Consider the following 23,311-nt stretch of genomic DNA (forward strand, 5'->3'; position numbering starts at 1 on the left):
TACCAGGAGAGCCCTGACAGCTGGTGTAAATGATTCTCTGACCAGCTCATGATGGTTATTGTTGAGTTTGGTGGGTTGAATTACTTGACGTTCTCTTAATCCTAACCCAGGTCACTGAGAATACTGTTGGAATAACTGCACTTGCAACGAAGTGTAATGTAATCTTTTATCTTCTCTATATATTTAAATGATAGTTTTATTTATTCTAGGGAATACTTGACAGTGTGTAGTTCAACAAATTGTGCCAATGAACTGCTCCAAGATTCTATGTCTCTCCTTCATAAATAGTTGAAAATTAGGAGACTTTTATATTGTATGCTTTATACAAGGTTCACTTTATGTGAGAAGCAGGAAAATATTGATGAGGAGCAAGGTAGATTATTTCACATTTGTGAAATAATGTGCATCTGAAATAATGTGCATCTACCTTGCACATGAGAAGCAAGGTAGATTATTTCACATTTTCTTGTTAGGCTAGAATGCCCTGGTTGAAGTCTGAAGTCTGTGGCTTAGCAACACGCTGGCCTTTGGGAGGCTCTGGATGATTACCTACATCACCTAATGGCGGAGTTGCCTCTGTCTTCTAGTTCTCTCTGTAATTAGATAGTATAGACTGAAAGCAATCCATGTTCAGTGTAAAAAAAATTAGGAAAATTGAGAAACCCATGAAGAAAAGGTGCAGGAATTTCAGTGGATTGAGGATTTTGGAGAAGAAATCAACATTCTGTGGGTTTGGACAATTGTATAATGACATGTATCCGTCATTATAGTATCATACAGAGTAGTCTCACTGCCCTAAAAATCCTCTATGCTCTGCCTATTCATCCATCTCCCTTCCTTACCCCAAAGACATGGCAACCACTTATTTTTTACTATCTCCATAATTTTGCTTTTTCCAGGATGTCATATAGTTGGAATCATTCAGTATGTAGCCTTTTCAGATGGGCTTGTTGCACTTAGTAATATGCACTTAAGTTTCCTCCATGTCTTTTCATGGCTTGACAGCTCATTTCTTTATAACACTGAATAATATTCCATCATGTGGGTGCACCATAGTTTATTTATCCACTCACTTACTGAAGGACAGCTTGGTTGCTTCCAAGTTTTGGCAATTATGAATCAAGCTGCTGTAAACATCCATGTGCAGGTTTTTGTAAGTTTTCAACTCCTTGGGTAAATGCCAAGGAGCACAACTGTTGGATTGCCTGGTAAAAGTAGATTTTGTTTTGTAAGAAACTACCAAACTGTCTTTCAAAGTGGCCATCCTATTTTGCATTCCCACCAGCGATGAATGAGAGTTCTTATTGCTCCACATCCTCCCAAAATCTGGTGTTGTCTGTGTTTCAGATTTTGGCCTTTCTGATAGGTATGTAGTGGTATGTCACTGTTTTCATTTGCATTTCCCCAATGATATGTGATATGGAGCATATATTTGCCACCTGTATATCTTCTTGGTAAAGTATCTTTTAAGGTCTTTGGCCCATTTTATAAGAACAACGAGGTTGTTTTCTTACTGCTGAGTTTTAAGAGTTCTTTGTATACTTTGGGGTTTTCTATTAATATATTCTCAAGCTCAGAGATTCCTTCCTTAACCACGTCCAGTCCACTAATAAGCACTCAAAGACACCCTTCATTTCTATTACAGCGTTTTTGATCTCTAGCATTCTTTTTGGTTCTTTCGTAGGATTTTCACCACTCAGCTTACATTTTCCATCTGTTGTTGCTTGCTGTCTACTTTATTCATTAGAGCCCTTAGCATATTCGTCATAGTTGTTTTAAATTCCTGGTCAGATAATTCCAACATCCCTGCTATGTCTGCTTCGGATGCTTGCTATGTCTCTTCAAACTATGCTGCTTTGCCTTTTAGTGTCTCTTGTAATTTTTTCTTGATAAGTAGGCATAATCTACTGGGTAAAAGCAAGTGCTGTACTTATGCCTTTAGCATATGTGGGGGAAGGTGTGGAGGAAGGGGAAGCAGTCTCTAGTCCTATGATTAGGTCTTGGTCTTTTAGTGAGTCTGTGCCTCTGGAATGTGAACTTCACGAGTGCTTCTCACTCTCACCCACTTAGGTGGGAAAGGATGGCTAGAGTGGTCCGGGGGTGGGTGTTTCCCTTCTCCCAGGACACATAGGCTCTGATAAAGCCCCAGCTGTTAAGCTGTGGTTAAATAGTTTTTCCTGAGGCCAAAGTTCTTAGTACAATTTTGGATAACAGTCCTTTATCAGATACATCTTTTGCAAATATTTCCTCCCAGTTTGTGGCTTGTCTTCTCATTCTCTTGACATTGCCTTACACAGAGCTGAAGTTTTTAATTTTAATAGTCTAGCTTGTCAACTATTTCTTTCATGGATCATGCCTTTGGTATTTTATCTAAAAAGTCATCACCATACCCAAAGTCATGTAGAGATTCTCTGTGTTATTTTCTAGACATTTTATAATTTTTCATTTTAGGCCTATGATCCATTTTGGGCTAATTTTTGTGAAGAATGTAAAGCTTGTGTCTAGATTTTTTTTTTTTTTTTTTTTTTTTTTTTTTTTGGTTTTGGATGTCCAATTGTTCCAGCATCATTTGTTGAAGAGACTGTCTTTGTTCCACTGAACTGTATTTGCTCCTTTGTAGAAGACCAGTTGACTCTATTTATGTGGGTCTCTATTCTGTCCCATTGATCTATTTGTCTATTATTTCATCAACACCAAACCCTCTTGATTACTGTAGCTTTATAGCCTTAAGGAATTTTCAGGAAGACTGATAGGCAGAAGAAACAACAACCACACCATGGAACTGCTCTAGAACAATCCCTACTGCCTCTGCTTGGACCTTAGGTCACATGCAGAGCTCTGGATGGGATTCTGGGAAATGTTGATTTTTAGCTTTCCTTACAGAAAAGAAGCCACTAGAGGGTCATTGGGATGAGTGATGCTGAGTCAATTTATCATATATGCCACAAGGATGATCTAATTTTTCAAAAGAATTGTGCATACAGATGAATAGGAAAAGGACTGGGAAGGGTATATGGGCTTTCCTTGCTTTGCATGATTCCAGTATACACTGATGTCATTTACCTTGGTTTAGTTAAATAACACCAGTCCCTCAACAATACACTTCAAATTTGTTACCATGGTCTATTAACTGTAAGGAATTACATAAAATATAAACTTCGCTGCCAGGCCTTCAATCTATGCGTCACTATGGAAATAACAGATACATGGTGAGTCATGATCAATGACCCATTAGGTCACTTCTTTCAAAGTCTGTGATTAGTAACTGCACATCTGTTAGTCAGTTCACACACAGACAGCAAAGCATGTTGATTCCTTGACTCCCAGAGAGAGCCCCAAGTGACATTTTACAGAAATGGATCATTGAAAGAGGGAGTTGACCAACCAAATTAAACTACAGGGAAGAAAGAAAGAACAAGTGATAATGTTTGAATGAAACTGGAACCAAATGTAAATGGAGTTGTGGAATAAATACCTGACCATGGGTATATCAATGTTGTCACTGTTCAGAGACTAGATATGCGACCAGAGGAATTTCGTGAATGTATTGCTATAAATGAAGAAAGACGAAGATGTCCCAGAGGAAGTCACATCAGCAAAACAAACCTTAACATTAAAGGACCTCTCAGAGATATTTCGTGACACTGAAAGCACAAAAGATAAAATTTTGGAAGCTGATCCAAATTTAGAAAAAAAGTATGGGAATTTGCCAAGGTGTGGAAAAGATGATCGCTCCATCTCATGAGTTATATTATGAGAAGAAGGCAAGCTCTGTTGACACTACGTCTAATAAATTTTTTATGAGGCAATAAAATATTTTAATTTCCAATATTTCTAATGTTTAAATTACAATGTACTACATAAATATTAGTTTTTCTATTTTTTCAATTCCCTGTTCATTTATAACCATCAGAGAGCTTTTAATGTTCTGACAAAAATTTTTAAAGGTTATGAAACAATAGTAATGTTTTCCATTGATTATTGAGATCATTTTTGCATCATTTCAGCTTGCATGGTCATTTTTATGGTTCAGCCCTACTGTGCAAAGCAAGGACTGCCTATATATCAAAACGTCGATAATGGTAAGGTGATAGGATTATTGGCAATTTTTAATTTCTTCCTTTTGCTTATCTGTATTTTCTAGTTCTAATTCCATAAACATGTATTGATCTTGTAATTTAAAAAGTGGCAAAAAATTATAAAAATTTTAGAAGAATAAAAACGATACAGTTTTGTGCAGATATAACTATTTGAAAGTGTCCATTAAGTCTTTTTTTGGCGCGGGTTGGGGGAAGCTCTGAGAAACTAACACAGATCTCTTGAAAACATTTCATGATTGATTAAATCTCATTCTCTAAGAAAAGTAGAATCAGCAGCCTAATATTTTAATTGGAAAATCAATGGGAACTGATTATGCAGTTTAGTTACTACCTAAAGTGGTCTAACAGCAGCAGCTGGATCCAATAATTATTGGATTCACCATAATTTAATTAGACCAACAGTGTTAATATTTTAGAATAGATTTAGGTATAAAGAGTAATACATTTTGTAACTGTTTTAGGGTTTGACTGCTTTTTAAAGTATTTGAATCAGAATCAGCCAGGCTAAATTTGTTCCTTGTAGTTCCATTGTTTGAGAGATTAAATTATAATTAATATTTGAATATTTAAGAAACATTGGTTCTCAAAAATGTGTTTATTGGATTTAACTATGTGAGCAATAAACAAAGTCCAAATAGTAGTGAATACTCCTCTCCAAGCACAAGAAATCCTTGGATGGTATAGAATCTTATCCACAAATACGTGGAAAGGATTAGTACTCTGAGTAACCCATGAATGAGAGGATACTTAATGAGCAGCCCTTATGTGACATACACTGGAGAATAAGGCCACCTGAAGTCCTTTTAAGAGCAAAGTGGAGGAAAGAATGAATGGACATTGGAAAGTGTATGCATCTGTAATCAAACAAGATGATTACGTTTTTATAAAATTGTAAAATTCCAGCCAGAATAATTTTTCCAAAAATCACAAAGGCCCAAAGGAATCTACCTTTAACAAATAGTAAGTTAGCTTGTTTCATTGTTAAGATTGAATGATTCCTGTCCTTATAACAAAGCTCATGATGGTATTCGAACATTTTTCTGTACTTTGGTTTAAAATATTTCTCTCAGAAGATGCTGGTCCTAATACCTTAGTAGCTACTGTCCATGCTATGGATCTTGACAGCAGAGACATGTTACATAAAATTGCAGGAGGAAACAAAAAGGGGGACTTTGACCTGGAGAGTCAGAAAAGTAGAGATAAGGGCTTAAGAATGAGGGCAGGACACAGTCATATGCATCATTTTATTTGAGCCTGATGACAATGCTGTAACAGTCATTGTTATCCTCATTTTAGAAGGGACAAAACAGGTTCAGAGGGATTGATTTCCCAAAGTCCCCACAGCTGTGCCAGAACTGAATCCAGAATTGAATTTCTGGCTTCTGTCTAATGTTCTGTACTCTATACCATTCCACGTGGAAATCTCAGGATTTAGTGTGAGTCTAGACAAACGTGTCTCAATTTCTTCTTTTTTCTTATGGCCTCCTAGGGAGCCTTTTCAGGTATTCTTTTTGCAATGGTTTCCCCCATGAAAATTTAACACCACAGACATACTGTATATATCTGTTTATGTACCTGAATGTATGTTGTGCTTTATCCATAAAAAGAGAATTTTTCACTCCTCCAAGAACGAGTTTTCTCCTCTTTGGGCCTAATATCACTCCCTTAGAGAAGGCGTGGCCTAGTGAGCCAGTCTTTTTCACCTTGTGGATTTGGGGGAGAAGGTGATCGCTGCTGGTATATTGGTGAGACTCAAGCACCCACTGGGCAATCCCACTGGATCATACTGCACACCCTAGGTAACACAGTTTAAAATCCCATAATTTTTTTTTTTTGCGGTACGCGGGCCTCTCACTGTTGTGGCCTCTCCCGTTGCGGAGCACAGGCTCCGGACGCGCAGGCTCAGCGGCCATGGCTCACGGGCCCAGCCGCTCCGCGGCACGTGGGATCTTCCTGGACTGGGGCACGAACCCGTGTCCCCTGCACTGGCAGGCGGACTCTCAACCACTGCGCCCCCGGGGAAGCCCCCGTAATTTCTTTTGAGAGACAGATTATGAGACACACATCAGCCTTGGCCATGGACACCTTCACTGACCAACAAGGAAAGACATCTTTCTCTATCTGTGGTAGAATTACAAATTCTACTGTGAGTTTTTCTTGGTCCAAAGTTAAGCGCTCTAGTTCTTTGTTCTAGGACATTTCTATGGGAATTTCATTGTTGGAGTTGCTAACACCAGCTCGTTGTGTTCATTGTATCAGCATTTAGAAGCTGAAATCATGTTGTGGCAATGTCTTACCTTCAGTAAGAAAGCAGACTCTTAAAAGCGACTGCTTAGAGGCAATGCCATTCTATGGGTCGAGACACCTTGTCCAGGGGTGCGCTGTGAAATGCAGCATCGTACAACGGTTGCCTCGTGGCAATGGATCATTAAGATATCGCAGGGACAAATCATTCACGTGATGCAGTGTCCCAAACTGGGAACTGGCAACGACGAGGTGTACTGAGATTTTAGGGATTACAAAGAACAGACCCCATCATGGTCATGGAAAGAAACAAATCTCAGGGAATCTGAGGACAGGAAACTCAGGGAAAACACAATACTGCTTAAAGTCTCTTTAATTCTATCTGCAGCAACTGGCCTGAAATGGATACTAAAAAATTCTTTAGGTGTTTAGTTACTCCCTCTCTCCTTGGAGCTAAACCTGGTTTCGTATCTCTGCTTCTCCTTGTATGTCTGCTCCATTCTCATCCCTTTGTAGACCCGCTTACTCTGCTTACGAAGGACTGCTTCCAGCTCCTAGGCCTCGTGATTGTCCAGGTCCAGTGCCTGCCACAGGCAGCGTTAGTCTCTGGGCCCCTTAGTTCATCCGTCGAAGGCATGTGGCAGAAGCCACAGACTGCTGACCAGCCAGGGGGCTGCCTGCCTTTGGGTAAGTGACTGTCCCTGGCTCTCCCAGGAGCTCATGGGAGGCAGCACCACCTGAACTGTCAGAGTAGAGTAGGGCAGGGTATCAGAAATGACCTGCTTCTATTATCAGCACAGCTGAAATCACCAAGAGCGCAAGTGCTTTGCAGCTAGTTAGAGCGGAGAGATGAGTTCCCCACACATTTGCAAAAGGAATGTGGCTCTTGGTGACAGTCAGTGCTGCTGGGTCAGAGTCATTCCAGCATCTAGGTTTCTTGCTGCCCGTGACAGTCTTGTGGCTCTTCATCTCAAGTCCTGTGTTGTTCTCTCACAGTGTAGTTTGGATACGTGACATGCAGCTGAACGGAAGACCTTTACCTCTGGACAGTACAAGTGTGGGGTGTGCGGTGGCCATGGGCGGATCAGGCATTGTGCTGGGTGCCGCTCCTTAGGCTGCCACACCAAGCCCTGGCAGTCCTGCTTGCTGCGTGGACTTGTGGGGAAAGCGTGAGTGCAAGTGTGCAGAGCATCCTCCTTTCCTGTCTCGCTGACCTTGCCTCCAGACCAAGGGGGTGTGGCTCCCAGAGAAATACATGAAGGAATTGGGTCAGTTCTGATTTGGCTTAAATGACAAACTGAATTATTTTTCGTTCATAAAGGTCCTTCCAGGGTTCTATTGTTTGTTGTGTACAGTGAACTTCAGGCTTACGAAACATGGCTGAGAATTCCTTTCATGTATGTTCTAGAACAGTGCTTCTCGAACCACCCATGGTGGAGAACGAGTTTTGTTTTGTGTTTTAGTTTCAATCTGTTACAGACTGACGTGTGGTTTTCCAGTTCACACTGCATGTTGAACTGCCACGCAGGTCCCCAGCCTCCAAACTGTGCTGAATGTGCTCGAAGGCCAGGATGATGTCCACTTACTGTGAACATTTCCAAACTCATACTTTCAATCCCAGTACTTAGCTCGACGCAGACCAGTAACAAGCAGTTTGCAAGCTGACACCAGTCTGTGGACCACACTTTAACCATTGCTGTTCTCTGACTTTGTGTGTATGGGTTCTGAAATCAGGTGATTTGAAGCAGTCACATCGTTGGCCACCATATTCTCATCTGTGCTAATTCTGAGCTTGTCTGGATAACACTTTGGAAACTTATCTTATGCCATGAGATTGAATGAAGTCAAGTGCTTGCTAAGAGCTGAGTATCTGCCTTGGTCACTTATGATTCTTCCACAGCATCAGGAAATTGAGAGTAAATATGGCCTGTGGTGCCCAGGGTGATATGTTAGTGTAACAAAATTCTTCTAGCTACTGAGAATGTCAGTAAAGTTCTGGGGTCCAATTCTGAAAGCACACCTTGAATTTTTGTCCTGTCTATCTACATGCAGAGAAATTTTTATGTTTTCAAGCCTTTAGTGTACAGGTATACAGTACTTGGAAGTAAAACAAAAAGAGAGATTAAAATGAAAGTTGCCATGACTTCTTGTCTCCAGATGCCCTGCCTATAGACCAGATGTGACAGACTACCAGCTAGTCAGGAGGGCTGTGCCTTTTTCTGTGAAACACAAAGACAGATGTTTGCAATGTGAATGCTGCCTTGTAAGAGCTTTAAATACGTTGCTTGGTTGTAAAACCTAGAACATAGCAGTGAATCACAAGTTTTAGGAGCAGGTTAGTAATGCTATAGGTCAGAGAAAGGAGACAAAGGTTTGCAGCTCTGGTTTATAGGGATGCATTTGCTTGTATGTGAAATGTAGGTGCTACATGTTCAATAAAATGTCTTATTTAGTTGGCAAATATTTATTGGGTGCCTGTTATGTACCAGGGACTGTACTAGGTAAACAATGCAACCACTAACCTGCTCCTTCCCACTCTACCCTTGAGAGCTTAGAGTCTAGCAGGGACATTGGACTGTTAAGTAATTGCAAGGAGGTGAGATGAATGCCAGTATGTGGATGTGCAGTGCTATGGCAGCATGGAACAGGACTCAGAGAAGGCTGCAGAGAAAGTTAATGTAAGAGTAAGGAATTATGTTTGATAGCTATAGGACTCACTTATTATATCTCTCCAAAGATCTATTTTTGGAAGTCTCTGAAGATGTGATTCAGTTAGGTGCAGCAGGATAGCTAGATTACCTCTGAGACTTCCCTGGTGGCACAGTGGTTAAGAATCTGCCTGCCAATGCAGGGGGCACGGGTTTGAGCCCTGGTCCAGGAAGATCCCACATGCCGCAGAGCAACTAAGCCCGTGCGCCACAACTACTGAGCCTGCGCTCTAGAGCCAGTGAGCCACAACTATTGAGCCTGCACGCCACAACTACTGAAGCCCGCGCACCTAGAGCCCGTGCTCTGTGACAAGAGAAGCCACCGCAATGAGAAGCCCGTGCGCTGCAACGAAGAGTAGCCCCCGCTCTCCACAACTAGAGAAAGCCCGCATGCGGCAACGAAGACCCAACGCAGCCAAAAATAAATAAATTTATTAAAAAAAAAAAAGACTAGATTACCTCCAATCACCAGCCTCATGTCATATTCCTTCTTCCACACTGCGAAGTATCAGAGGTGAGCTAGGTATGAATACCACTCCCAAAAGGCCACAAGATGGCAGTGTAACTATTAGCAAAATACTTGAATAGTTTAAATTACACATTCATAATTGAATTGTATTCCATTGGCTTTTTAAAAAAAATTCAAATAAATGAACTGCATTTAAATTTACTTATATTTATGTGATTCTCAGAGGCCCTTTATGAAAAGAATCTTTAGGGTACACAATAGTAATAATATCTCTATTCATTTTTTTTTTTTCATTATAACTCTCTTTTCCTATAGTAGTCAGTGGGGGAGGCCAGATTTCAGAAGGCAAGAATTTATGACTTACTGGAAGAACAAGAATGCTGGGAGGATATAAGAGAAAATATTTTAAACTCTCATGAATTCTTATAACATGAAGGCTTCATGAGGAGACTATGACCAGCTACTGCTGTTTATTATGAGCATAAAACAGAAACTCCTACTTGAATAATTGTTGAGCATATACAGAATATGGACCTTGCAAGATACTCCGTGACAGATAACCAACATTGTAAAAGTGTTTGCTAGAATTCCACTTATTCTTATGACATTACTAAATCTGGTACCATCTCTTTTGTGAAGTTTTCCTTGACCTAAAGTTACACACTCCAGTGCCTTTCAGGACCTGTGTCAGCCTTCAGGCCATTAATAATTACTACAAGCTTCCCTTCCCATCTTCCTTTTCCTTCCCGTATTCCTCCTGCAAGGGGAGATGTCAGCACCCAACATCCAAGCAGTTGGGGGCAAAGTGAGGAGTTGTTGTTGCATGGCGACTTGCCTAGCGTTAGGGCTTGTCCTGAAGGCAGCCAGGGTCATTGGGTTGTAGGACTTTCACTTTTAAAGCTGGGATAGTCCTGGCCAAACCAGGATGAGCTGGTCACCCTACAGGTGTCTAAGGAAGCAGGGTGGTCCGAGAAGATGTTGTGGAGAGAGGATGATGGAGGAAGTGTAGTAAAATATTAACAATTGAGACATCTGGGTGAAAGGGTTGTGAGAGTTCTTGCAACTTTTCTGCAGGTTTACAACTATTTAAAAAACAAACAAACAAACAGCAAAGTATCTTCTTTTTGGGCGCACTGTGTGGCTGTGGGACCTTAGTTCCCTGACCAGGGATTGAACCCTGAGCCCCCAGCAGTGAAAGCGCCGAGCCTTAACCACTGGACAGCCAGGGAAGTGCCGCAAGTCATCTTCCTGATGAAGTAGAATGGTAAGTTTGGTTTCTGGGATTCAATAAAATGGAGACTCAAATCCCTATTTTACTACTAACTAGGTGTGTGATACTGGGTCACTTAATTCCTTTGAAACTCAATTTCCTCATCTATGAAATGGGCACACTTAATAGTACCTACCTATTGTAGGACTGTTATGAGGCTTAAATGAGATGGTATATGTAAAATACTTGGCACAGTGCCTTGTTCATAAATGATAAATATTAGCTATTATTTCTTTATTATATATTTCAGGTGTACAGAATTATTATTCATCATCTGTATATACTACAGAGTGACCACCACCACAAGTCTAGCTACCATCCATCACCATACAGTTGACCCCCTTCCCCTATTTTTTTTTGGGGGGGGCTGTGTTGGGTCTTCGTTGCTGCATGCGGGCTTTCTCTAGTTGCTGCGAGTGTGGGCTACTCTTCGTTGCGGTGTGCGGCTTCTCATTGCGGTGGCTTCTCGTTGCGGAGCACGGGCTTTAGGCGCTCAGGCTTCCGTAGGTGCAGCATGTGGGCTCAGTAGTTGCAGCACGCAGGCCCTAGAGCTCACGAGCTTCAGTAGTTGTGGCATGCAGGCTCAGTAGTTGTGGCTTGTGGGCTCTACAACGCAGGCTTAGTAGTTGTGGCACATGGGCTTTGTTGCTCCACGGCATGTGGGATCTTCCCTGACCAGGGATCGAACCAGTGTCCCCTGCATTGGCAGGCGGATTCTTAACCACTGCGCCAGCAGGGAAGTCCCCCCCTTCACCCATTTTGCCCACCTCTCAACCACCTTCCCCTTTGGTAACCACTAATCTGTTCTCAGTACTTATGTTTTTGTTTAATTTTGTTTGTTCATTTGTTTCATTTTGTCTTAGATTTCACATTTGAATGTATGGCATTTGTCTATCTCTGTCTGACTTATTTCATTTAGCATAATATCCTGCAGGTCCATCCGTGTTGTTGCAAATGGTAGGATTTCATTCTTTTTTATGGGTGTGTAGTATTCCATTATATATATAATTTTCTTCATCCATTCATCTGTCAGTGGACACTTGCAGGTTGTTTCTATGTCTTGGCTATTGTAAATAATGCTGCAATGAACATAAGGGTGCATATATCTTTTTGAGTTAGTATTTTCATGTTCTTTGGATAAATACCCAGAAGTAGAGTAGCTGGATCATATAGTAGGTCTACTCTCTTTTTTTTTTTTGGTCCACGCTGCGTGACATTCCTCAACCAGGGATCGAACCCGTGCCCCCTGCACTGGGAGCTCAGAGGCTTAACCACTGGACCACCAGGGAAGTCCTTGGTAGTTCTAATGTTAATTTTTTGAGATATCTCCATACTGTTTTCCGCAGTGGCTGCACCCAATTTTCAGTCTCACCACCAGTGTACAAGTGTATATGAACTATTATTTTTAATGCAGAAATGGGTTATATTTCCTTCTGCCACATTTAGGAGCAGCAAATGATTCTACATGGGTAGAAGTGTCAAAGCTTAAAGGAGTAGGTTAGTTAAACAGATGTTAAGAAAGAAAATAGAAATAGCCCATGAAGATGAACTATGATTTCAGAAACCTAGAACAGTTACTTAGCCCACTTTTTAAAATTATCATTAGTGCTTATGAATTGCAGTGAAGGAATTTATGCTTAAGTATAATTCCTCTGGCATGTAATTTTATTTGTGGGGAATAAGATTCTAAGGTAAAACAGCTCATCTTTAGAAACAAAAAAGTCAGCACATATAGATACTGAAAATGTCATCAGGCAGCGGGCCATGACAGAAAGACTGTCATTTTTTGGTACTTGCAGAAGCTTGCTTCTCTTTCTGTTTTTCAACATGGTGAAGTATTTCCAAGGAAAGTTTCAGTTGGAACATTTAAATCAATTTAAATACAGCATACGGCCTAATTATCATTTAGCGTTATTAAGTAGAAGGTGGTCCATTATACTGAAGCCCAAATAAGGGCTCAAATTCTGGTTTCACCAGGATTGTTTGCTGGGAGACTTAGGGAAAGTTATTTAACTTCTCTGATCCTCACTTTCTTCAGCTGTAAGATGGGGTCATAATACCTACCTTGTAGGATGTTGTAAGGATTGAATGAGAAAACTGCTTTACTCAGTAAAGTAGTTTTTCAAACTTTTTAGTCTCAGGACCCCATTACACTCTTAAAAATTATTAAACACTCCTAAGAGCCTTTGTTTATGTAAGTTATAGCTATTGATATTTACCATATTAAAAATTAAAACTGAGAAAAACTTAAATATGTAATTCATTTAAAAATAAAAATAACAGGCCTATTATGTGTTAACATATAATTTTTATGCAAAAACCCTTTATTTTCATTAAAAAAATGTAGTGAGAAGAACAGCATTGTTTTATATTTTTCCAAATCTCTTTCATGTATGACTAATAGAAGACAATGGATTCTCATATCTGCTTCAGCATTCAAACTGTTACAATATGTTCCTTTGGTAGAAATATCAAAATTTCTTTTCATCTTCAATGAAAAACCAGCCTTATATAGCTATGTAGTTGAAAAAGGAGAATGTTATGAGCATTTTCAGATAGTTGTAGATTTTCTTCTTTGATACTATACCAAAACTCGAGAAAGTGGTGTTTTTTGTTTTGTTTTGTTTTGTTTTGTTTTATTGGAGTATAATTGCTTTACAATGTTGTGTTAGTTTCTGCTGCACAGCGAATGAATCAGCCATGTGAATACACATATCCCCTCCCTCTTGGACCTCCCTCCCCCCATGCCACCCAACTAGGGCATCACAGAGCACCGAGCTGAGCACCCTGTGCTCTACAGCAGGTTCCCACTAGCTATCTATTTTACACATGGTAGTATATTTATGTTGAACCTAATCTCCCAGTTCATCCCACCCTCCCCTTTCCCCCCGTGTCCACACGTCCATTCTCTACGTCTTCCTGCAAATAGGTTCATCTGTACCATTTTTCTAGATTCCACATATATGTGTTAATATACGATATTTGTTTTTCTCTTTCTGACTTAACTTCACTCTGTATGACAGACTCTAGGTCCATCCACATCTCTACAAATGACCCAATTTCATTTCTTTTTATGGCTGAATAATATTCCATTATATATGTGTACCACATCTTCTTTATCCATTCATCTGTCAGTGGACATTTAGGTTGTTTCCATGTCCTGGCTATTGTAAATAGTGCTGCAATGAACATTGTGGTACATGTGTCTTTTTGAATTACGGTTTTCTCAGGGTATATGCCCAGTAGTTGGATTGCTGGGTCATATAGTAGTTCTATGTTTAGTTTTTTAAGGAACCTCCATACTGTTCTCCATAGTGGCTGTATTAATTTACATTACTACCAACAGCGCAAGAGAGTTCCCTTTTCTCTGCACTCTCTCCAGCATTTATTTGTAGATTTTCTGATGATGCCCATTGTAACTGGTGTGAGGTGATACCTCATTGTAGTTTTGATTTGCATTTCTCTAATGATTAATGATGTTGAGCATCCTGTCATGTGTTTGTTGGCAATCTGTATGTCTTCTTTGGAGAAATGTCTATTTAGGTCTTCTGCCCATTTTTGGATTGGGTTGTTTGTTATTTTGATATTGAGCTGCATGAGCTGCTTGTATAGTTTGGAGGTTAATCCTTTGTTTGCTGCTTCATTTGCAAATATCTTGTCCCATTCTGAGCGTTGTCTTTTCATCTTTTTTATGGTTTCCTTTGCTGTGCAAAAGCTTTTAAGTTTAATTAGGCTCCATTCACTTATTTTTGTTTTTATTTTCATTATTCTAGGAGGTGGGTCATAAAAGATCTTCCTTTGATTTATGTCAGAGTGTTTTTACTATGTTTTCCTCTAAGAGTTTTATAGTGTCCAGTCTTACACTTAGGTCTTTAATCCATTTTGTGTTTATTTTTGTATATGGTATTAGGGAGTGTGCTACTTTCATTCTTTTACCTGTAGCTGTCCAGTTTTCCCAGCACCATTTATTGAAGAGGCTGTCTTGTCTCCACTGTATTCTTGCCTTCTTTGTCATAGATTAGGTGACCATAGGTGTGTGGGTTTATCTCTGGGCTTTCTATCCTGTACCATTGATCTATATTTCTGTTTTTGTGCCAGTACCATAGTGTCTGAATTACTGTAGCTTTGTAGTATAGTCTGAAGTCAAGGAGCCTGATTCCTCCAGCTCAGTTTTTCTTTCTCAAGATTGCTTGGGCTTTTCAGGGTCTTTTGTGTTTCCATACAAATTGTATAATTTTTTGTTTTAACTATGTGAAAAATGCCATTGGTAATTTGATAGGGGTTGCACTGAACCTGTAGATTGCTTTGGGTAGTAGAGCCATTTTCACAATATTGATTCTTCCAATCCAGGAGCATGGTGTATCTCTCCATCTGTTTATGTCATCTTTGATTTCTTTCATCAGTGTTTTATAGTTTTCTGAGTACAGGTCTTTTGTCTCCTTAGGTAGGTTTATTCCTAGGTATTTTATTCTTTTTTCTGTAATGGTAAATGGGACTGTTTCCTTAATTTCTCTTCCTGATAGTTCATTGTTAGTGTATAGGAACGCAAGAGATTTCTGTGCATTAATTTCGTATCCTGCAACCTTACCAAATTCATTGATTAGTTCTAGTAGTTTTCTGGTGGCATCTTTAGGATTTTCCGTGTATAGTATCATGTCATCTGCAAACAGTGACAGTTTTACTTCTTCTTTTCCAATTTGTGTTTCTTTTATTTCTTTTTCTTCTCTGATTGCCGTGGCTAGGACTTCCAATACTATGTTGAGTAAGAGTGGTGAGAGTGGGGCTTCCCTGGTGGCGCAGTGGTTGAGAATCTGCCTGCTAATGCAGGGGACACGGGTTCGAGCCCTGGTCTGGGAAGATCCCACATGCCGCGGAGCAACTGGGCCCGTGAGCCATAGCTACTGAGCCTGCACATCTGGAGCCTGTGCTCCGCAACAAGAGAGGCCCCAATAGTAAGAGGCTCGTGCACCGCGATGAAGAGTGGCCCCCGCTTGCCACAACTAGAGAAAGCCCTCGCACAGAAACAAAGACCCAACACAGCCCAAAATAAATAAATAAATAAATTTAAAAATAAAAAAATTAAAAAAGAGTGGTGAGAGTGGACATCCTTGTCTTATTCCTGATCTTGAGGAAATGCTTTCAATTTTTCACCATTGAGAATGATGTTGGCTGTGGGTTTGTCATATATGGCCTTTATTATGTTGAGGTAGGCTCCCTCTATGCCCACTTTCTGGAGAGTTTTTATCATAAACGGGTGTTGAATTTTGTCAAAAGCTTTTTGTGCATCTATTGAGATGATCATATAGCTATGTAGCTGAAAAAGGAGAATTTTATGAGCCTTTTCAGATAATTGTGGATTTTCTTCTTTGAAACTGTACCAAAACTCGAGAAAGTAGTGTTTTATATATATATATATATATATATATATATATATATATATATATAAAGTTGCTACACGCAGGCTTTCTCTAGTTGTGGTGAGTGGGGACTACTTTTCGTTGCGGTGCGCGGGCTTCTCATTGCAGTGGCTTCTCTTGTTGCGGAGCATGGGCTCTAGGCGTGTGGGCTTCAGTAGTTGCAGCACACGGGCTCAGTAGTTGTGGCTCGTAGTCTCTAGAGTGCAGGCTCAGTTGTTGTGGTGCATGGGCTTAGTTGCTCCACGGTATGTGGGATCTTCCCGGACCAGGGCTCGAACCCGTGTCCCCTGCACTGGCAGGGGGATTCTTAACCACTGTGCCATCAGGGAAGCCCAGTGGTGGTTTTTTAAAGGTTAGCTGCAATTTGGAATCTGCAATTGTATCAGTTAACTTTTCAAAATCTGTTCTATTAAAATCCATTGCTCTGTCTTGTAATAAGAATGGATCTTGTACCCATTACAAAAGTATTGGTTTTCTGAATTATACGACCACCCAAAATTTGACACATTCCAATATCAAAAAAACCCTAATTGTATCACCACCTATTTCATTAGAAAAGTCTGTAAGCATTGGAAAGCTGTCAAGTTTACAGTCCAGAATTCTAATTTTTACTTGAACACTCAAAATTTATCATTAGCCACAAATACTGTCAGTTGTTTTCCATGAAGTGACAGACTCACTTCGTCCATTTTTGAGAAAATGTCTGCCAAATACCTAACTCTGAATAACCATAATTAGTCTGTCCTTTTTCTTTCAAGTAAAAATGGTGTTTCATGAAAAAGCTGCTAGCTCGGATCATAGCTCAAATAGCTCAAGTTGAGACAACCACTGTACTTTGCTATCCAGCAGAGGTGCTTTATGTGTGCTTCTCATTTCATATAGAGAATATTAAAAAGATATGACGTATTCAAGGTTCAAGAGTTAATAAAATTAATACTTATTACTGTGTCACCATGGACATAAGTGAAATTGTTATTTTTTAAAACTGCCAGTAAGTGGTGTTGGTGAAAAACAATGTCACTGCTCTGATGCATGCTGAGTTGCTACAAGTTCTTCCCATCATTGCTTTTGAATCATCAGCACAAATGTTAACACAGCAAAAAAGGCAAATTGCATCTTAGTATTGTGAAAATAACTCTGACCTCAAAGACTCTCTGAAAGGATCTGGGAGGTCCTCTGGGGATGGCAGACTATACTTTGACAATGCCACTTCAGTCCATGTGTACATATTTGTATGTATACAAATATGTAGGGCTTGAATAGTTGTGGCGCATGCGCTCAGTAGTTGTGGTTCGCAGGCTGTAGAGCGCAGGCTCAGTAGTTGTGGGACATGGGCTTAGTTGCTCTGTGGCATGTGGGATCTTTCCAGACCAGGGCTTGAACCCATGTCCCCTGTATTAGCAGGCGGATTCTTAACCAGTGCACCACCAGGGAAGTCCCTACCACATCTTCCTTATCCATTCCTCTGTTGATGGACATTTAGGTTGTTTCCATGTCTTGGCTATCGTAAATAGTGCTGCTGTGAACACAGGGGTGCATGCATCTTTTCAAATTATAGTTTTATCTGGGTATATGCCCAGGAGTGGAATTGCTGGATCATAGTTTAACTCTATTGTTAGCTTTTTGAGGAACATCCATACTGTTTTCCACAGTGGCTGCACCAATTTACATTCCTACTAAGAGTGTAAGAGGGTTCGCTTTTCTTTACACCCTCTCCAGCATTTATTATTTGTAGGCTTTTTAATGATGGCCATTCTGACTGGTGTGAGGTGATACCTCATTGTAGTTTTGATTTGCATTTCTCTACTGATTAGGGGTGTTGAACATCCTTTCATGTGTTCGTTGGCAATCTGTGTATCTTCTTTGGAGAAATGTCTATTTAGGTCTTCTGCCAATTTTTCAATTGGGTTGTTTTTTTTGTTGTTGTTGAATTGTATTAGCTATTTGTGTATTTTGGAAATAAAGCCTTTGTTGGTCTCATCATTTGCAAATATTTTCTCCCAGTCTGTAGGTTATCTTTTCATTTTGTTTATGGTTTCCTTTGCTGTGCAAAAGCTTATAAGTTTGATTAGGTCCCATTTGTTTATTTTTGCTTTTCTTTCTATTGCCTTGGGAGACTGACCTAAGAAAATATTGGTATGATGTATGTCAGAGAATGTTTTGCCTATGTTCTCTTCTAGGAGTTTTATGGCGTCTTGTCTCATATTTAAGTCCTTATGCAATTTTGAGTTTACTTTTGTGTATGGTGTGAGGGTGTGTTCAAACTTCATTGATTTATATGCAGCTGGCCAACACCACTTGCTGAAGAGACTGTCTTCCTATTGATATTTTATTAATTTAGGTCCTCATGATTTTATTACTCTAATACATGATTTCCAACCTGTGTTCTTTAGAGCCTAGGATAGAGTTTCAGGAGTGGGGGGAGTGATGCAGGGATGGTTTTTACAGTGAGAAGAGGACTAAGACCAGGACCCCAGGAAGCACCAGAATGAAAGAGTGGGAGAGAGGCATGGCAGAATCCAGAAAGAGGATTGCACAGGAAGAGAACAAGGCAATTGTTGCCACTGAAGCACTGATTTACTTTCACGTATGGAGGAAATACTTCCATTTATTTTTCCTAAAACTTTTCAAAGCTCTACCATTTCATTCTGGAAAAGACCGTAAGTCTTATCCTCTCTATCGAATGTTGGAAGCAGCCTGAGTACAGTGGAAAGATCACCAAAGCTCTGGCTCCACCCCTCGATTGTTGGGAAACCTTGGGCAAATGATAACTCTGGAACTTCAGTGTTTTCATTGGTTAAAACGTGTAACAGGGTCGTTTATGGGAGAAAACTAGAATCATGTATATGAAGAAAGGACTATATGATATTTGCTAACATTTGCCCATGTTTCTAGATGTCAGGCCTTGTTTAAAAAGCTTACCTGTATTATCAAGTTCTGCCTTTAATTCTCTTATCAACCCTAAGATTAGGCACTATTATAATTACTGATTTACAAAGGTTCAGAGACGTTAGTTTGCACTCAATATAGATCGTGTGCACGATCTATGAATACACTTTTTTCAACTTCGTTAAAAAAAAAACCACCAGAACATTACAGAATGAAGGTAAATGTAAAATGGGCTTAATAACGCTAGCCGCGATATCAAGAGAGTTAATTAGGCGCTAAACACTGAGAGCTAGTCCTGAGAAGCAGTAGAAAAGCTAGATCTCACGTGGGCCGTCAGCTGTCTTGGAAAGGGGGCGGGGACGCTGGCGCCCAAGACACGAGGGCACATCCGCCGAGAGGACCTAGGTAGTAGGAAATCTCAGAAATGAAGTGGGAAAATTTAAAGCACCGAAAACAAACTTTGCCTAGATCACAGTTTGAACCTGTAGTGTTCACTGCCTTTTACGAAGACAATGAGGCCTACTGATGAGGCTGTTTCATTTGCTCGCTGAGAAACTCCCAGGGAACCGGGGAAACCAACCCGCGACCCAGCTTACCCGGAAAACCAACCTGCGACCCAGCTTACCCGCAAGCCGTCTCCCAAGGCAACTGGGAGGAGGCGTGGTCTGAGGATAGGTACCGCCCTCCTTTTCCAACTCAAATAACGATTGGCTTGGAGGCGCAGCGGTAGCGCCGGGAGGCGGATCCAGGATCCCCAGCTCTGGCTGAGCCGCGCAGCCATTTTGGGCTGTGTGGGTTTCCGGGACGTTCCGAGTGCGTCCTAGGTCCTGGGGGTTCCGCAGATCACAGGCCCAGGGCCCGCGTCCGAGTGTCAGGTTGGAGCCGGGAAACGTCCCGGGGGTTGGCGGCGGCGGGGGTAGGATGAGCGCGGAGGCGGCGGACCGGGAGGCGGCCACCTCCAGCCGGCCCTGCACCCCGCCGCAGACCTGCTGGTTCGAGTTCCTGCTGGAGGAGTCGTTGTTGGAGAAACATCTGCGCAAGCCCTGCCCGGGTAAGCGCGGCGCCTGCAGCTCGAGCGGAGCGGGACCCGGCCACCGGCGCTGCCCTCCCTTTTCTCACTATCCAGCGCCTTCTCGGCCACGAACCTGCGGCTCGGGAGGCGGGGACCGGAGCCGAGCTCTGGCGAGGCCCGCGGCTAAGTATTAAACACACCAGTGCGGGGGCACTGCTGTGGGAGGCCAAAGAAAGGCGCAAAACAAAGGAGGTTCCGCATCCACCCCCTTTTACTGTTCGGGGTTTTAACACCTGCGAGATGGCCTTGTGAGAGTATTTGGATTGGGGAGGCTGGCTCGAACCCTTCTCTTGACAGAACCCCACACAGTTTGGGGAGATGGGGAGAAATCAGCGGTTCGGGGGTTGATCCTGACACTAATTAGTTAACTATCTTAGGTTCCTATTTAACTGTTTTATTCCTCAACGAGGAGACTTTACCGACTCATGATTATATATTTCAAAGTTAAGCTGTAAATCAAAATGAAGAAATCTTTGAAAGCAGAAAAAAACTACATTTGCAAGATGGTTATTGTATAATGATGATCATGATTAATATCCCAGTTAATGAGTGCTCTCAGGGAAGGTGGAAAACCCCAGGCATTTCTGGAAAGAGGTACTGGCATGAAAAAGTAAGTTCCTTGGATGATATTTTGCTGATAAAGTTCGAATCCAGATGTGGCTTGTTCAGTCTAATAGACTGGCCTTAGTCTCCTGGTGGAGACTCTGCTGTGCGAGAAGTTAGTGTACTTCACTTGGGCAGTTTTACCACCTATATTATATTATGTTCTTTTAATTAATTGATTTTGACTAACGTTTGTTGAGTTTCTGCGTGCCAGTCACTGTGCTTAATGCTTCACATCTGTTATCTCATTTAATCAGGCTTCATAGTAATCCTGTGAGGTAGGTGGCGTTATCCTCTATTTTGCATGGCAAACAGGTGCAGAGGTAACTTTATGCAGGTCCCACTAATTAAGCGTTAAAACAGTGATTCTAAAGATGACATCTCTTTCCTCTAATTGACATTCGTTGTTTGCTGAACTGGAAATCTATAACCATTATGTTCTTCCCTGTAAAGTGCTTTCTTCTGCAGGAATCTGTTATCCTTTCTTCCTTACACCCTTCCTGATCTTTCCTTTTAATCCCCAGGCACACTTCTTATAAATCATAATCCTTAGTTATTGTAACTACACAACTGTTTGGATTTTTTTTTAACTTTCTTTTTAATTGAAGTATAGTTGATGTACAATGTTTCAGGTGTACAGCAAAGTGATTACGATATATATATATATTCCTTTTCAGATACTTTTCCATTATAGGTTATTATAAGATATTGAATATAGTTCCCTGTGCTATACAGTAGGTCCTTGTTTATTTTACATGTATCTGTCAATCCCAAATTCCTAATTTATCCCTCCCCCCTTTCCCATTTGGTAACCATAAATTTGTTTTCTTTGTGAGTCTATTTCTGTATTGTAAATAAGTTCATTTGTATCATTTTTAGATTCCACATAAAGTGATGTCATATGACATTTGTCTTTCTCTGTCTGATGTACTTTTCTGAGTATGATAATCTCTAGGTCCATCCATGTTGCTGCAGTGGCATAATTTCATTCTTTTTTATGGCTGAGTAATATTCCAATGTATATATGTACCACATCTTTATCCATTCATCTGTCAGTGGACACTTGGGTTATTTCCATGTCTTGGCTATTGTGAATAGTGCTGCTGTGAACTTATGGGTGCATGTATCTTTTCAAATTAGAGTTTTCATCTTTTCCAGGTATATGCCCAGGAGTGGGGTTGCTGGATCATATAGTAACTTTATTTTTAATTTTTTAAGGAACCTCCATACTGTTTTCCATAGCGGCTGCACCAGTTTACATTCCCGTCAATCATGTAGGAGGGTTCCCTTCTTTCCACACCCTCTCCAGCATTTATTATTTGTAGACGTTTTGGTGATGGCCATTCTGACTGGTGTGAGGTGATACCTCATTGTAGTTTTGATTTGCATTTCTCTAATAGCGATATGGAGCATCTTTTCACGTGCCTGTTGGCCTGTTTGGATTCCTTTGTGGTCAAAAACTAATACAGTGAATCCTTTGGATCTTCATAATTAGAACTTAATTCCAAGAATTATTTTCTTTCAAATCCTAGATCCTGCACCAGTTCAACTTATAGTCCAGTTTTTGGAACAGGCTTCTAAACCTTCAGTTAATGAACAGAACCAGGTTCAACCTCCACCTGATAACAAGAGAAATCGTATTTTAAAGCTTCTTGCTCTTAAAGTTGCTGCACATTTGAAGTGGGACTTAGACGTATTAGAGAAAAGGTATACAAGATTTAAATGAATTTATTTTTAGTACTGTTAGATATCTTGGTTTATTTCAATATGTGTTCTTATAATATTGGCCCTTAAAATGAAAATTATTTTTCTCAGCATTCTTGGTAAAATATGCAAGTAGTTTTCAAAAGGTGTTAAGAAAATATTCCACTATTAGATGAATTTAAATAACCTTTTAAAGTATAAACTTAGTGTTATCAATAATGAGCCATTTTATTATTGTTCTCTTTTTTGATGTGATAAGTAGGGAAGTCCACGCCTAAACAGTTTTAAATGTTCAGTTTACTTTTACATATCTGAAGAAAATGAATAAAAATTAATGATGCGTGGTACATACTGTATGGATGATTCCTTATTGAATAATTCAGTTTACTTTACTGGGCATAGATCAGTCACTATCTCCCAAACTATTAAACTGTCTTATTAGAATGAGTGGTTATTTGTTTACAAATAAATGATTTCAAAGGCGTAGTTATAAAATGATTTGTTTTCATCCCCTTCTCACAACTGTAAAAGAAATACCTTATAGAACATTTGGGAAAATTCAGAAAATAGGAAATAATAGAGGAGGGGAGAGAAGTATTTTTAACATTTTTGTGGATTTTTGTTGTTTTTCTTCCTTTACTTTTAAACAAAGTTGTGAACATTATCTTATATACTGTTTTGATTTGTTTTATTTCATATAGCAGGATATCATGAACATTTTCCCATTTTGTTTTTTGAAGTTTATTCCAGTGTATAGATAATTTATTAACTGTTCCTCCATTGACAGTTTTCTCTAGTTTTTCACTTTTTTTTTTTTTTTTTTTTTTTTTTTCCC

The 23,311-nt window shown here is 40.2% G+C and overlaps 1 protein-coding gene across 1 annotated transcript in view; it reads left to right on the top strand.

Moving 5' to 3' along the window:
* The first annotated feature begins 20,018 nt into the window (after positions 1–20,018).
* The window catches only part of INTS8 (integrator complex subunit 8), a 50,562-nt gene continuing 47,269 nt past the window's right edge, over positions 20,019–23,311 (top strand). Inside the window, exons 1-2 of the mRNA XM_007453257.1 lie at positions 20,019–20,148; positions 22,305–22,479. Of these exons, the coding sequence (XP_007453319.1) occupies positions 20,019–20,148; positions 22,305–22,479 (305 nt within the window). The remainder of the gene's footprint in view (positions 20,149–22,304; positions 22,480–23,311) is intronic.

The sequence above is a fragment of the Lipotes vexillifer genome, unplaced genomic scaffold (assembly GCF_000442215.2).
Source record: "Lipotes vexillifer unplaced genomic scaffold, Lipotes_vexillifer_v1.1 scaffold1038, whole genome shotgun sequence".
Lineage (NCBI taxonomy): Eukaryota > Metazoa > Chordata > Mammalia > Artiodactyla > Lipotidae > Lipotes > Lipotes vexillifer.